This window comes from Lynx canadensis, chromosome A2, assembly GCF_007474595.2.
Source record: "Lynx canadensis isolate LIC74 chromosome A2, mLynCan4.pri.v2, whole genome shotgun sequence".
In the NCBI taxonomy this organism is placed as follows: Eukaryota; Metazoa; Chordata; class Mammalia; order Carnivora; family Felidae; genus Lynx; species Lynx canadensis.
Window position 1 is genome coordinate 54,584,675 of NC_044304.2, and position 15,927 is coordinate 54,600,601.

A 15,927-nucleotide genomic window follows, 5' to 3' on the forward strand; every position below is an offset into this window, starting at 1 on the left:
GGTTTGCGGACCAGGAGGGCGGACGGGTGAGGTGCTGGCTGGTCGAGACTCCGAGGCCCTGCTCTGGGTGCCTCTCAGCCTGCCTCTTTCTCAGGTTTGCAAGAGGGGGTGAAGGTCCGCCTAGTTCTTGCCTCACAAGACATGGATACTGCTGTCACTGAGGGATGCTGGTTTCAACCCTCAGGTGACACCTGAGCCCTCCAGGATTACTTCAAGGCTTACCTGGCTGAGACGCTGCCCTGTGGGAAATGCCTGGCCGGTGGGGCTGAGAGGAAAGGGGAGGCCAGGAACTAATTTGCTGGGGAAATCGTGTGGAACCAGAATGTTTTATAGAAATGCTGGGGGATCAGCCCATTAAATTGGGAGGGATTTGGCTCCTTTTACATTTACACCACCTGATGTTCAGGTGGTGATTTTGTACCAGACTTGTGTTCGGGGAGACGGCTGGTGGGGCTGGGCACGGAGGAGGCATTCTGGGATCGCTGCAGGCTCACCAGGGTTGTGTTGAACTACAGGTCCACACCGCAGTGCGCCTTCTCCCTTTACCATTTGAGGGTGGGCAGAGAATTCTATCCTCCATTCTAACCCTTTCTGTCACGTTTTTTAATAACCCCGCCCAGCTGACTTAGCCTTGGCCTTCACGCCAGCTGCTGAGGCTGTGATTGGGCCGCTGGGGCCGCTGGAGCTTTTCGGAAAGTGAGCCAGGGCTGGGGAAGTAAGTACCTCTTCCCTCCATGGCCCACAGGGGGCCCAGAAAGGTTGCTGACCGGGAGGCAAGGCAAGCCAGTGCCGCCCTTATTACTCTTTACAGAGACTTGGAATAAGCACCACTAGGGGGCATTATCTCTTTGACCCTTTTGTCTCCTGTTTCCTACTTTGTTTAGTAGTGATAAAAGATGGGTTTAAAATGTACAGAAATAGGAGGAAAAAAAGACTGCTGTGATAGTGTCTATTTGCATAGATTTTAGACCTTGTTCTTCTGAAGTGACTGGTTTTCATTTTGAATACTTACCTGGCACAGCCATTTAAAGCTATTTGGCTGCCAGTGGGTTCTGCCAAGAATCTGACTCTGGACCTCCGAATCCTCACCAGTAAAATGAGAGGTCACATGGTCCCCCCACAGAGCAAGTTCTTTCCAACTTCTACAACTTTAAGAACACATTTTTGTTCTGGATAGTGAATACCCTTACAGGATGAGCCGGCTGGTTGGAGGCCTGGCTTTCGAGTATCATCTGTGACTGCAGCTTGTGTAGCCTGGCACCTCAGCTGTGCTCCCCTCCAGAACCACCGACCTGGCTTTTGGACTTCCACACCTTCTTTCCCACTAAAGGTATTTGCAAGTCAGGTGGACCATCAAGTAGACTGACGGCTAGGGAAGGACCTGCGGGTACTTCCTGCGGGTGCTCCTGGGGGTCAGGCATTACTGGTGTTACTATTAGAAGAAATGAGCAGATGCACATTAGTCTTTAATTCACTTTTTTAATAGTATAAACCTCATTTAGGTAGTAGTATTAAGCCACAACAATAATGCCACATTGAGACAGCATTTAATAAAATGCATAAAAGCTAATTCATGCACTGCAATACTCTATATACAAACACAACAATGCAAATTCTTCTTCAAGACTGAAGACACTGATTAGATATAAAATTCAGTTTAAAAAGAACATGCTATTTTTTAAATGCCATCACATAAAGCTGATTTCAAGCTCCAGCTTTCGACAGGTTTTAAACCTGGAATTAAAATGTAATGGCATGAACAGTATTTTCTATATTGTGAAGGGCAGAAGTTACAGAAACGGTCCCAAGAAAATCTAACACCCGAATTTTCCTTTAACAGATGTCTTTTAAAAGGGCCGGTAATGCAGCTACATTTTAACGGAGAGGTCCAAACTACAGGTAAAAACTAGGGTTTGTACTATGAAAAATGTGCAGCTTTTCAGTTATAAAACTAGTTGAACACTGGTTTATTACAAGGTAGTTGGGAGAACGGAGGCTGTAGAAAAATATCCCAGCACTTGAGTTGTGTGGCGGCATCGTCTGAGCCCGTGGCCGCTCTGGTCGTTAAAATGGTAATTGAGTACACGTTCCTAAAGAGAAGTCGTTTTTAACATAAAGTCTACTACTTCCAAATGTTATCCAAATATTAAGCTTTCTCACAGTCTGTCAGTTGATAAATGTTGCTGAACATTGATTTTTATAGCATTTTTTCTATGCTGTGTGTATAAATATTGAGACACCAGAATTACTGGCTTCTGAACTGGAAGTATAGCTGGGCCTTAAAAGTATCTCCGACATTCCCCACCCCTAAGATACTCTTTTTAAGCTCAAACTTTAATTACTCTTAGATTGCTGTTAAGATAGCCCCAAATGAAAACTTTTACTTTGAAGATTGAGAGACTGTCAAGCTTCCTCTTGTATTTTAACTGGAAAGCCACCTTCAAGAGTGTGATTGTCACGACAGGCAAGGACAGGGGAAGGTCAGGAAGTACTGTTGGATGAGGCCAGCGAAGTAGGAGCTTCTTTTACATCAAATATAGGGGAAGCTGAAGGCTAAATGACCCACCGTCTCACAAAAGGCACTGAGTACTATAGTCTCAATGAAGTGTTTTCAAACATTTCGGTAGCTTATTTTAAAAAACAACAGAAAACCTATGGGCTATGTGAGTTTTTGCCGTTCTCCAGTTCCCTTCAGCGGGCCAGCTTTCAGCCCTCCCGCCAGGCAGGTCCCATTCACCAGCTCTGCAAGCAACTACGCCGGGCTGGGCCCTGGCTCCCGCGTGCCGTGTCTCAGTTTAAAGCCCGATTAAGGGGGAAAATTCATCAGAATAGACCTGGGCGAGGAAAATTAGGTATCTGTAGCTTAAAGGGCACATGTAGCCATATTAAAATCCAATTTTTATCTGACATGTTTAAATCAATTTATAGGAAGGATTTACGTCAGTGGATTTTATTCACATGCTAGAGAAGTAATTTAAGATTTGTAACTTAATATTCCATAATTTAGTCATCATATTCATGTTTATCTTAAAAGACTGCTTGGTAGGTTTTTTTCAACTGGCACTAGAGACATGGGAATCTGTTTACTCACCGGGCAGTGCCCACCGTTTGCTAAATTCGGGTGAGCATAGGAAATCACTACCACACGAAGAGTCAGGCCCCAGAACAAGGACCACTCTGAATCTCTGACTATGATGCCTGTCTCTGGACCACATGACAGAGCCGAGTGTCTGGGAAGGCCGACAGCTCCTACTATCAAGTTCCTTCTAGTCAGGCCATAAACAGGTGTGTGGCAGCCAAGTTAAAGGTCCCCACCTAGTTTTGGACATAAGGATGAACGGTCTTCTACCTTTCTGGCCCTTGCCTGAACCTAGAGAATATACGGCAGTGTCCTCCTGTCAGGACCTTTTCTGTCTGGAATCTTCCCTGGTACAGAGTGGAGATTCTGTCTTCATGGCCTTTCCCAGCCAGGCTCACCCAAAGGAAAATGGAGTTAAAATATCAGCAAATCCATCCTGCTGAGGGACCTTGGAACACCCACATCCATTTACTTTAGCAACTCTATCATAGACTCTCTTTAAAACATAAGGAAATTTTGGATACATGGCTACATGTCTGTATACATAATATACATCTATGTACACATACACACACTATATACACTGTACATATATAAACACATGTACATTCATTCAGTCATACAAGCCTATAAATCTGTACACGCACAATGCCGCTGAAGGGACCCCAGGGCTGGACATGCGCAAGTGTGCGCTGGCAAGAGGCACACGTGGGGATGTCCAGAACCCTGTGTACAAAAGACCCAAACCCGCTACCTCGATTAGGGCTTGGCTTTACAAATTTACATCAAAGTTAAGACATTTTCAAAGAGCCGTACAATCTAGAGACTGGAAGTGGGATAAAGGAAGCATGTGGGCATCTGCCTGGCCTTCTCCAACCTTCCAGGGTCTAAAGGGCACTGCCTCCCTACCTCCCCCCACCCCCCCGCCCCCGGGGATAAAAGCAAATGTCAGAAGATGACACTTCATGGCCTACACTTAGAGATGAAATGTCATCTAGATAGCCCCACTGCACATGAGGCCCTTTCCACTGGCAAGTGGGCAACAAACTTCTGGACTCTGATCTGATCAGGTCCTAGAACTTGGATTCATAGCCAAGGGCTGCTTGTCAGGCAGAGAGCAGGCTGGGGGCAAGACTACTGGAAATCACCCCAAAGGATTAGGATGCATTTTTCCCCCAGAATAAAAGCACTAGATATAGCCCTTCTAAATCTTAGCCTTCCTGCCACGGCCATCCCCCAAACAAGCAAAACAGCTAAGTAAATATGTACTATGGCTGCAACCATGCGCTCTAGCGGTATGTGGCTGCCACGTCAGGGAGCCCAAGAGTAGGTGCATCCATTGCGATCACCATGGCTGGTGGCAACTGCCTCAAAACAGAGTTCACATTTAATACTGAGAAGCTAGGAAACCATCCCTCTTGAGGGCATTTACATAACATCTTACAAGTGACTATACCTGCAATGAAATATAAAAACCCAAACAACAAAAGAACCCCAAGAACAGCCTCATGGCAGAAGCTAGACAATAAATAATGGTAACCCCCAATAGACACAAATTTCAAATCAGAAGGGTGGAATAGCTTGGAAAGTATCATTTGCTTGAGTAATTTTTCTAAGTCTCTGCCTGTCCTGTTTTATGATTATACATAATGACCTCCAGAATTTCAACATATAACAGTCTAGCATTATCTGAGATACTGCCAGAAAAGAGCCCATTTCATCAAGGAACAATGGTGTATATCACCACCTCCTTTAGCTGATAGACCTCTCCTCACAAGGGAAGAAGGGCCAGGTTAACAGAAGGGACATGTGCACAGGCTGTGTGACTAAGAACCTACTCTTGGGCAGAGAGCTGGCATCACTTAACCAAACCTAGAGTTTCACCAACTACCAACGAGGGGTAAAAGCCTTGTGAAAGTTGAGCCTCAGTATTTGCTTGGGATCCCTTTAAAAAAGTCTGGACTTTGGGCTTCTCTTAACCAATCTGACAAGATGGGATGGACTTGCTGTCCAAGGTGTGAAATGATTTGGGGCAGCAAGAAATCAGCTTGTGTGAACATGATCCTTAGGGAAAAGGCTACTTCAAAGTAAAGCCAAGAGGATCTGGGAAGCTAATGAGTGTTCAAAGCCCAAAATGGCCCACTGCCATCAGCCATCACCAGTGAAGGGACTCAAGGGGCAAGACTAGGTCAAAATCAACAACCCTCCAAGCTGAACCGATTTTTGTCCAGGGCTACCTGGCCAGAGTGCAGCACTCACCCAAATGTTCCCTGTCTTCCTGCTAGTTTATCATCTTCTCTGCCCCAAACTTTCAACAGTGCATCACTGGGACCTCGGTCGAGGTCTTGGCTAAGCCATGCTGTTGTCTAAAGGCAAAGGTATCTACAAGCCGAATGGACACAGGACTTCCAGGGCCCACCCCTGGGAATGAGGGGTGGGCCTTTTCCCTAACATGGAGAACTCAGATCTGGGAGATGTGACACCGGTATTGCCACCGAATGGCTATGTGATCAACAGACGTGCTTATATTAAAAAATCGAACAGAAAACAGGCAACTTGCTGTGAAAGATGCATAAACGTGCTTGAAAATACCCTCTGCTAAAATCCTTCATGAGTAGAAATGAAACAGACCTGCCCTAACTCTACTGTCTTGGCTGTTTTTTTCTTAATTTTGAAATTTAAATCTCTTCAAAGTTAGAAACCAAAAATTTAAGCTGGCAAAATTAAATTCTTTCCATCATTTTATAACAGGCACCCCTATTATCTCCGAAATGTGTTTCCAAGTCATGAACTATAAATAATATAATTAAATCCAAACAGGAATTTAGAAGTTGGAGATACCATCCCCACTTAATTCCTACTAATGACTTTCACCAAGTGCTCCTAACACTTCAGAACAGAGAATCCTATTTTGTCAAGAGCCAGCGGCTAGCTGGCTGGGCACCTACATAGCACATGAGGCCCCACCCTGACTAGGGCCCAAGCCAGACCAGAGAGTGCCTGTGAGGCAGGGGAAGTGCACTGGGATCTTTCTGGATACCATCTGGTCAAAAGGTCCTGGGAGATGCAAATTTAACCTAATGCTGTATTTTCTTAATCTGGGCTGTACAAAAAGGAAACGGAGAGTACCTGATCTGGTCTTGGACATGCCACTTTCCCAAGCAGGAAATGCCCACCGTTTACTCACATCCATGGGAATTTATGCTCTTCTCTAGACAGAACTTCCTTATACTGCATTCTGCTCTTGTAAATGATGGTGGCTGTAACTTAGGACAAAGAAGATAACTTTGGGAGTTATGGGTTTTTTATAAGGAGCAGGTAGGCTGCTTCTGCATACATCACCCAAAATGCTCCAGGGTTCTTTGCTGGTACACACCTGGGGGGATCAAAGTGCATGGTGTGCCAGTAGCATTCAAAGATCTGCCAACAGAAATGCAGAGTCTGGAAACACTTTGAAAAACCCTGATATTCAAGGTCAACAGAGAAACCCTTCCATTCAGCCGTACCATCACCACTACCCCGGGACAGGGAGCAAAATCCTGCACCCCTCCCCGTTGAATCACCTCACAGTTCTGAGTGAACTGCAGGAATACAGACCCTTCTCAAGGGGGCGTTTGGAATGGAAACCCCTGAGAAGGGGACCTTCTTCCTCCATCTGAACAATGAGCAACCGCCCCAGATTGCATTTAGGAATTACTGTCAGGTTCAAAATGCCCACCTTGCACTTTTTGGTCAGAAGGCTCTGTCTGCCGTGAGTGGTGGAGGTGATTTGGGGATGTTTTCACTTGCTGCAGGAATTGGCAGTTTATGTCTGACTGGTTGCAATCCAATTCTGAGAACCAGTCATCAAGAGAGCCCTAGGTTTGGAGGAGCCTGTAGATGCCAGTCACAGACCAGAACCAGAGGTCAGGGAACCTGACAAGCATCATCAACTCACCAGCTGAGGAAGCTTCCGGTTGGGGTCCCCACCGACTGCACTACCACACTCCCACTTACTGCATGATACACATGAGCCACATTCTCAATCGTTCATAGGAATTTAGTTCAACACCACTAATGTGTGCATACAATTAGGAATGATGCCATCTTTTCTTAAACATAAATGATTGTCTCCTGTACCCTATTGCGTTTTCACAGAAATCATTAGCATTTCGGCAAAAGACATACACAGTTTTCCATTTGTCCTGCCCACAGGCAAGATGTTGCTAACATACGCATTGATAAGAAGTGCTTAGAAAGTGCTAATATTATTTACCCTGGTAATTAGTAGCTATTAATTCCAAGGAAAATTTTAATATATATACACACATACTGTTTTCTTAGGTTCGTTTAGTTTTGTTTAATACTAGTCTCTGACATTATAAAACTCTTTGTTTTTTGCCCTTTGAGAATCGCTAAATACAAATTAGGTTAAAAGATTGTTCCAAAATCTGCTTCATCAAAAGGCATTAAAACATTTCTTATGGCAGGAAAGGATCCTACTAGTCTTTTAGTTGCTATTGTTTGGGATTAACAGGTAAGAAGAAACCAGGTAGGAAATGGCTAACATACTGGAAATATTTGCACATACCAAAATACCACTACTTTATTTTCTCTGTTATCTGAGCGGTCCTGGGAGGATCCTTCTGCTTCTCGGCAGGCGTGCGGTGCACACTATAGACTGGCTCCGGTGATCTGGCCGTTATACTCTGCTGTCTCCATCTTGAGGATGTAGGGGATTATGCTGTCTATTGAAACATTGCCAATGAGACCAGTAAAAAAAAGTTCTTCTGTTATGTTTGAGCTCATCAGCCTGAGTGCTGGCAGGCGAACGAGAATCCGGGCCAATCTGTAAAAGGGAGGCTCATTAGAGAAAGGGAGTTCACTGCCCTTCAGACTTCTCCCTGACAGGCTCCCAGGGACCCTCTCCGCACTGCTTGGAATTGAAACAAACAAACAGACCCATGACCTACCCCTTGTATTTCAAATTTCAACAGTTCCTCTTGTAGGGATTTATCATGAGAGAAAATCAAAACCAAGTACAAAGATGTATGTACAAATGTTTCCTTCATTTATAACAATTCTCCCCACCTCCACCAAAAGAGAAAAATTTGGAAATCAATAAAGGATGGGTTAAATTATGGTATCTCCATATAAAAGAGCACACTGTATATTCAGCAAAAAGTATAAAAAAGATATATATTCACTGATGGTACGTCTGTGATGTACAGCCGAGTAAAAACCTGAAAGGAGACCGGGAAGCAGCAAGTGTAACACAATCTCATTTGTGTAAATTTATTTGTGTGGCATGTATAAAAAAGTATTTGGAAGGATGTTCACCAAAATGTTCACCAAAACCCTGATCTCTGGGTTTGGGGATCTGGAATGCTTTTACTTATTAAACCTTTGTCTGTATTACTCTAGTGTTCACATAGCATCCTAATTAAAAAATGAAGCAATAAAATTGTTTTCATTTTGAAAACACCCTGGGTGGGAGGACACATCATGACCCCGTTCTGATGGCTCTCTGGACACTGTATCTGAAGCATCCCACATGATTGGCCATTCCACAGACACTGTACAAAGCTACGTGTGCAAGGATGCTCACTGTGTGCCAGCCTAGTCTGGAAACAACCTATATTTTCATTAGCAGGAAAGTTCTAAAGAAATGACAGCATCTCCTCAGCCACAGAAAATGCAGAAGTATGCTTGTTGAACATTACATGAAGAAAGGGTTACAAAACCTTACTTTGGATTTTATGATTCCAGTTACACAGACATAAAAAATTTCTGGAAGGAAATGCATAAAATGTTAACTATGGATAGTGCTATTTACAGGAACTGAAAAGCTTTCATTTTACTTTCCAGAATGTTCTAATTTCTTTCCTACAGTGAACACTGTTATTTTTAAAAAGAGAAAATACAGATTATGCAAGCGGCATTCCAGCATCATCGTCCATTCGCCCAGCCACCATGAGTCTTGCAGGGCACACAAAGATGTAAGGGGACACCACCACAGACCAGAAGGGGCAGACAGGATGAAGGATCTTGGAAACTCAGCAAGGGTCAATCAAGGAGGACTTCTTGGGGTGGGGGGGGACAGGTCAGCTGGGCCTTAGAGGCTGGCTGAGGTTTCTCTCAGCAGAGATATAAACAATGGGGAGGGATAGAAGGGTTATTTCAGGAGGAGCAGACAGTATGAGAAAAGGCATAAAATAGGAAAGACTAAAACAATGCAGAAACGGGTGTCAACCGTCCTAGGGCTTTTGGGGGAACTGTCTTTGAGTGAGTTTCTGAGTCCTATCCTATGAGAAAGCCTCCCTTATCTCATTTTTGGTTCCAAATCACTTTTCTTACCATGCCCTTTATCTATCCCTGGGTCCCTCACTAGATTTTTGTAGAAACACCTACTTTCAAAGGCCAGAGAGCTGCTGTTGTCAAGATGACTCTAGTGTGCTGTGTGGTTCTGTTAGCAGTCCCTACAGGGACATTTCCAGCCTCTTCTGACCACGGACACTGTGTGGGAGTAGGCCCATGGCTACCTCTGGGGACAGCTTGCCCGCGTACCTGGCTGGGTTGGATGAGCTCTGGGTATGGGTGGCAGAGCTCCCATTGGCAGTCCCATTCTATATGTATTGAGGCTGTAATCACTTGAGACTCATGGTGAGGTTTTCATAGATTCCAGTCAAAATGGATCCTGCTCTGGCAAAAGCTATGCTTGGGCCATGGAGGTGTGCCTAAAGCAGAGGAGGTTCTCTCCCAGCAGGGCCAGCTACAGGTCTGCCAATCACACCACAGAAATGGGTCCCTGGGGCCTGGCATTCTCATTCTGTGGGGCATCTTTGGATTGAGGTCTGTGAAGGGGACACACATGGAGAGAAGTGGGGCCGTGTATCTTATGGGTCAATTTTGCTCCAGTGTTTATTTTGAGAGGACAGGGCGGGGAAGGGAATATTAAATAGTTTGCCTGACATGACCTCAGTAATTCATGGAGTTTCCAGTGGGTTGGAAGTGATCATGGGGAAAGAGCTCCTCCGCTCCTTGGCTGGAAAGCCTGCCAGGCATCCTGCCCTATTTCAGAACTTTCCTGTTCAGTTTTGCATGACAAAGGCTCACATGTATATCTATGAGTATATGTGTATATACATGTATTTGCTGCCCAATCATTACAAATAATACAAACTAACTTTTTTACCTAAAAAATGGGAGTTCAAAAAAAATCAGTTTATCTGACGGCAAAATTACTATTTTCTATAACCCACTCACTCCTTTGTAGAGGTTGGGGTCGGTTTCTGTCAACAAAAACTTTGCTATCACGTACGCTAGCTTGGCCTCTTCAGTGGACGCAGACCACAGGGGCACAGCTGCTCTTCTGGACAAAGGGAATCTCCGTGAGAACTACCGTCTGTGCACGATGTGAGCCTCGGAGGGAATTACACAGCAACGATTCCAAACCCTCATGTTACAGAAGAACCACCCAAGGTTCCACCTGCAGTTTACCCAGCAAACACTGGAATGGTCCAGTATTCCTGCCCCTCCCACCTAGCACTTTCCACACACTGTTACCATCCATGAAATGCAAGAACTAAAGTGTGATCAAAAGGAGGCTTCACCGGGCTGCCAGACGTGGAAAGGCTGACAATTTATATTTGTGACTACAGATCCAGCTGCACCCCCTCCTGCCCCACAGCAGGACTGTGTATCGGGGCGCCTGGGTGGCGCAGTCGGTTAAGCATCCGACTTCAGCCAGGTCATGATCTCGCGGTCCATGAGTTCGAGCCCTGCGTCAGGCTCTGGGCTGATGGCTCAGAGCCTGGAGCCTGTTTCCGATTCTGTGTCTCCCTCTCTCTCTGCCCCTCCCCCGTTCATGCTCTGTCTCTCTCTGTCCCAAAAATAAATAAACGTTGAAAAAAAAAAAATTAAAAAAAAAAAAAAAAAAAAGAGTGTGTATCTTTGCGTCTCACCGGTACGTGTCTTCCGAATAGGTTTTCTGAACGTAGTCCTGCAATTCCATCTGTGCCTTTTCTTGGAATTTTTCAATCTGGCTTGTGCTGGTCAAACCTGGATGGTCTAAAAAGAGAAAAGTACCCCTGAATTGCCTTGTGTATTCTGAAAGCCTCGCTTGCAGACTTCTTAGTATTTTTAATTAAGCCTCTGGCAAATTTCTCAAGTACAATGTAGATTGAACTCTGAAGGTGGATCTGGTTTGGATATTACTGTTAAAACATTAGTTTTTGCTCTATGCTCTGCCAAGGCCTGAGGGTTCCCGGGAGAGGGCTGGGCTCCTGAGTGGTCACACCAGCCTCACCAGCCCCACCTGGCTTGGAACTATCACATGAGATTAGAAATTATCATTTACTTTCTATGTATTTAATACATAATTTCTCCCATTTTTATTAGCTACTTTGTTGTTCATGAGTGGATGGCTGGGGAAGAAGGGAGGGAGTTAGCGGTGTCCAACCCTGCTATCGAGTTCAGCAGTCAGCCTGAGTGACCTCTCTGGAGGCTCTGAGACAACAGCCGAGAGGGGGGCAGTAGGCCAGCCAGTCCTGCTGCCTCTTCTTCAGCTGCTGCTACTGTCCTCCAGGAACAGGTAAACTTGTGCAGTTTCAGTCTGTACTGGAGGACATATGCTAATACAAACTAAAAATTGGCAAAAAGGAAAGCAAAACAAATCAAAACGAACAAAAAAGGACATTGGACAGTAGTATACTACTCTGTTTTGTATGCTGAAGTCTTGTTTGGCCAATGGTTTAAATTAGGATACAGAATAGATCTATTCAACATATGAAGTCAAACATCTGGAAGGCACTATGGCATATGTCTTTGGGACTATAAAAACAATTTAAAAGAACGTTATGTGTTTATGTTAGCTAGCAAAGCACACCTTTTAGGAGAACATTCTGTCACATACAATCTGGCAGGGCTCTCTCTACATGGCTGACAGCGTGACAACACGTTCATGTTCAGAAATATCAGTAGACATAGGCGGAAAACTGTTGTGAGTCACCACCACATATCTTACCGGGGCTAAAGAGAACTATAGCTTTAAGGTATGCATACTCATAGCCGTCTATATCCAGCTTCGCCATACTGTTACAGAATTCCTGAAGCTTCCAGATGTGCTCCATGACTTGCTTTATCCGGTCTCCAGAAAGTTTATCTACAAATCAACATCACAGATCCTCTGAGAAAGGCTGGTAAGAATAACAACACAAGCTTCTTTGAGGAGCCACAGATTCAAAGAGAAGAGAAAATAATTTCACTTTTTAATGGAAAACCATTTACCTTAAGATGGTTAACAGCCTCAGTTTCCAGGTGAAAGAGAAGTGACAATAGGTACCCAAATTCCACTCTGCTATGTATGCTGTCTCAGTAATAATCCCCCACACCAGCGATTCTCCCTGGCCCCACATTGGGCAGCAACTTTGGCCTATAGGCACAAACTGGTAACTCCTTTTATTCTGTGCTTAAGACCTATAAGTCAAATCTTAACAGCGGTCAGATTTTCTAAGTCTCTGCAGGCATTTAATAAATGTTTACGATATGACCGTTAAATGTCGACATTTTTTAGTTGTGGAAACAATTTTGTGTGTTTTCCGATTTAATCTTCATGGTAGTATTTGCTGAAGGTATTAGTATTATTACACTCAGTTAAAAATAAAGGAAACCAATCCTCATTTGTGAACAAATCTAACTTAAAATCAACAAAATGTTACAGGGTTAAAAAAAAAAAAAAAAAATCAGCTTTATGTTACTAGTCCAAAGGAGTAACTAGAAAAACAAAGGTGTGACTAGGTAACTCGAATTCCTAGATAATCAAACATCTGGAATGCCTGATGAAAAGTGCAGCTCAACTGCAATTCAGTATCAGGTGTAGATTTTTAGTGTCAGTGCTGAATCCTAGGTGTGCTCCCTCAAGACTATGTCTTTGATGTACTATGGACTTCCGGCAGGCAGAGGGCTATCTGCACTGGCTATCTCCTGTCCTGACATGGCTGGGATCTGACCACCAAATGTTAGGTAGTTGCCACAAATCTTTCTGGAAGAGAGTCACCTTCGCTCGTGAGCAGCAGCTGGGTATGCAACTGTGTCCTGGACGAGGGGGTCTGCACGACCCCTGTCTGTGCCTGGCTCTTCTGCTTGCTGTTTCACTTGGGGCAATCCAGGGACCTTACTGCGATAATAGTCTCTCTAGGATTGTGAGAATTTGTTATATGGGGAAGGGTAACCTGTTACGAGATAATAAAAAATCTGTCTGTTGGTCTCTGCCCCCAGTTTCTGGTACAGAGCTCCTGAAACCCTTGTTAATTTCTAAGTGATAAGAGCACTACCACGACATCTTATTCTAATATTTGTCTTTGACCCTGTTCCTGACAAAGAGCTCCTAAAACCCTTGTAAGCTCCTATGTGTTAAGAGCACTAGGATTCATCTTTTGAAGTGAATCTATGGGGCCTGGCCCCTGGAAAGACTAAAGCATGCCGAGAAACTTGGAATTTCCAGCCCCGTCCCTCATCCTCCAGAGTGGGGAGAGGAGCTAGACACGGAGTTAATAATTGATCATGCCCACATGAGGAAGGAAGTCTCCATCATAAAATCCCAATAGTATGGGGTTCAGAGAGCTTCCAAGTTGGTGAACACACACACACCAGAGGGTGAAGTACCCCAAGTCCACGGGGAGATTCTCTCAGACCTCACCCTATGTATCTCTTCATCTGGCTGTTCATCTGTATCCTTTATCATATCCTTTTAAAAAGTGGTGAACTTAAGTGTCTCCTCAAGTTCTGTGAGCGACGCTAGTGAATGAAGCGACGCTAGTGAAGGTCTATGGTATGTCCAACTTGAGGGCTGCTGCAACCTCTGATCCACAGCAGGTTGGTCAGAAGCACAGGTGATAGCCTGGACTTGTGTGTGTGTATTGGGGACAGGGTCTTATGGGACTGAGCCCTTAACACCCGTGGGATCTGACACTATCTCTGGGTAGACAGTGTCGGAATTGAATTAAATTGTAAGACACCCACCTGGTGTCACAAGGAATTGCCTGTTGTGGGGAAACACCTCCACACATTGGTGACTACAAGTTCCAGAACTGAAGTGCTTGGGGAGTCTGGGTGGATCAGTTGGTAAAGTGTCCAACTTCTGATTTTGGCGCAGGTCATGATCTCATGGTCGTGAGATTGAGCCCTGCATCGGGCTTCTCGCTAAGCATGGAGCCTGTTTGAGATTTACTCTCTTTCCCCCTCTGCCCCTCTCCCCCGTGTTCTCGTGCTCTTTCTCTCTCTCAAAAAAAAAAAAAAAAAAAAAAAAGTGTTCTGTGTGAGTAGTAAAGGAGACATGCAGGGAAGAGAAGCACAGTAGGGAAAAACTGGGTTTTTCTTTCACCCCACAGGTGAAAAACTAGTTTTTTCCCATGTATGCCTGCCAATCAAGATGGAAATGTAAGATTATGCTGGAAACATCACCAAATGCCTACGTATCAGGAAGTTGGCAATTTTTTCAATTATCTTTTTTTCGCCTTTCATATGCCTTATAAGATGACAGACGGGTGGAAATTTAAATGTTCTCACTGGTAAAGGTCCTAGGACTTAAATGTTAAACTACCTTCAGCCTGTGGATGCTGTGGGACACTGAGGCTGGCCAGTTTGCAAGGAGTCAGCCTGAACCGAGATGCAACCCCCCACAGCCCAGCCCAGCCCTACCTTCCTGGATGCTGTTCTGCAGGTGGTTGACAATGGCCGCCAGGATAGTGGAGAGACTCATGACCTGGGCACACTGGGCGAGGCCGAGGGTGAAGAGCTCGTTCCAGCAGGCCCGCACCAGGCTGGTGTTGCAGTCCTGCCTGGGGACAGAGGTCAGAGTGGGTGTGGGTACATGCTGGCATTCTCCAGGGCCCAGTTTGCCCCAAACAAGTCGATTCAGCAAGTGTTTCTTGAAGGTCTATGGTATGTTCAGGACCATTCTCTGAAAACACCACTGTCTGTGTGAATCTCTTAACTAAAGTCCCTCTGAGGATAAACTATTCTCTTAACAAAGACTCTTTAGACTTCAGTAATGAGAAATCTGAATGGGTACGACTAAACTGGCATCTCCTACAGCCTTCTAAACTCACAGTGGCCCTGACATGGCTGTCAGAAGAGGCTGCAGTGATCCAAGGGCTAAGAGCTAAGGGGATGGGAGACACACCCTGCAGACAGAGAACAGAGGGTCTGTAAACCCTGCAGGGGAGAAGCTGGCACTGGAGACAGGAAGAGGCCAGCCACGCCAGCCTTCAGCCCTGTCTTGGATGATTTATACTCAGGACAGCATGGCTACCATGCTGCAAACAGTATGACCCTATCTGAGGAGCTCCTGCTACTTGTCTCAACATTTCAGGATGACTCCTGCCTTTTGCTCCACTCCATCCCTGGCTCCCAGCACCAAGTCCTTGGCATATGGAGAAGGCTGATAAAAGTTTGAGTAACACCGAAATAGTGGCAACCATGGACCTCGGCTACCAGTCCACTTAGTGTGTTTAATAAGAAAATCAGGGTCACTTGAATGAGATCACAGGAACAAACTAGAATGGCCCTCAGATATCTTCTGGGCCACTCCTAATGAGGGGAGGGCTCTTGCTGAAAGATATGCACAGAGAGAAAAGGCCACTTACCCAAGTGCCTGAAAAGCTGGGATTGACCTGGCCCAGTGCATGGAGAGGAAAAGCAGGCGGGACGCTGACTCGCAGATGTAGTGCACGTTGAGGTACTCTGGCATTGGGCTGGGCATGGTGAGCTGGAGAAGAAGAGGCACACAGCACAGGAGGTGACAGAGAGACAGGTCAACATGAATCCCTGTCACGTTTCAACAACTGTGACACTTGAGTTGTGATAAT

General features: G+C 45.1%; 1 protein-coding gene across 4 annotated transcripts in view; it reads right to left on the bottom strand.

Annotated features, from left to right (window-relative positions):
- Positions 1-1,459: 1,459 nt before the first annotated feature.
- The window catches only part of NR2C2 (nuclear receptor subfamily 2 group C member 2), a 100,622-nt gene continuing 86,154 nt past the window's right edge, over positions 1,460-15,927 (bottom strand). For 3 of the 4 annotated variants that reach the window (XM_030307477.1, XM_030307476.1, XM_030307478.1), the window contains 5 exons: positions 15,706-15,827; positions 14,759-14,898; positions 12,084-12,221; positions 11,023-11,128; positions 1,460-7,907 (listed from right to left, as the gene is read on the bottom strand). In XM_030307477.1, coding sequence (XP_030163337.1) covers positions 7,733-7,907; positions 11,023-11,128; positions 12,084-12,221; positions 14,759-14,898; positions 15,706-15,827 — 681 coding nt within the window. In that variant the 3' untranslated portion in view covers positions 1,460-7,732. The remainder of the gene's footprint in view (positions 7,908-11,022; positions 11,129-12,083; positions 12,222-14,758; positions 14,899-15,705; positions 15,828-15,927) is intronic. The other variant, XR_003967041.1, reaches the window with a different exon arrangement.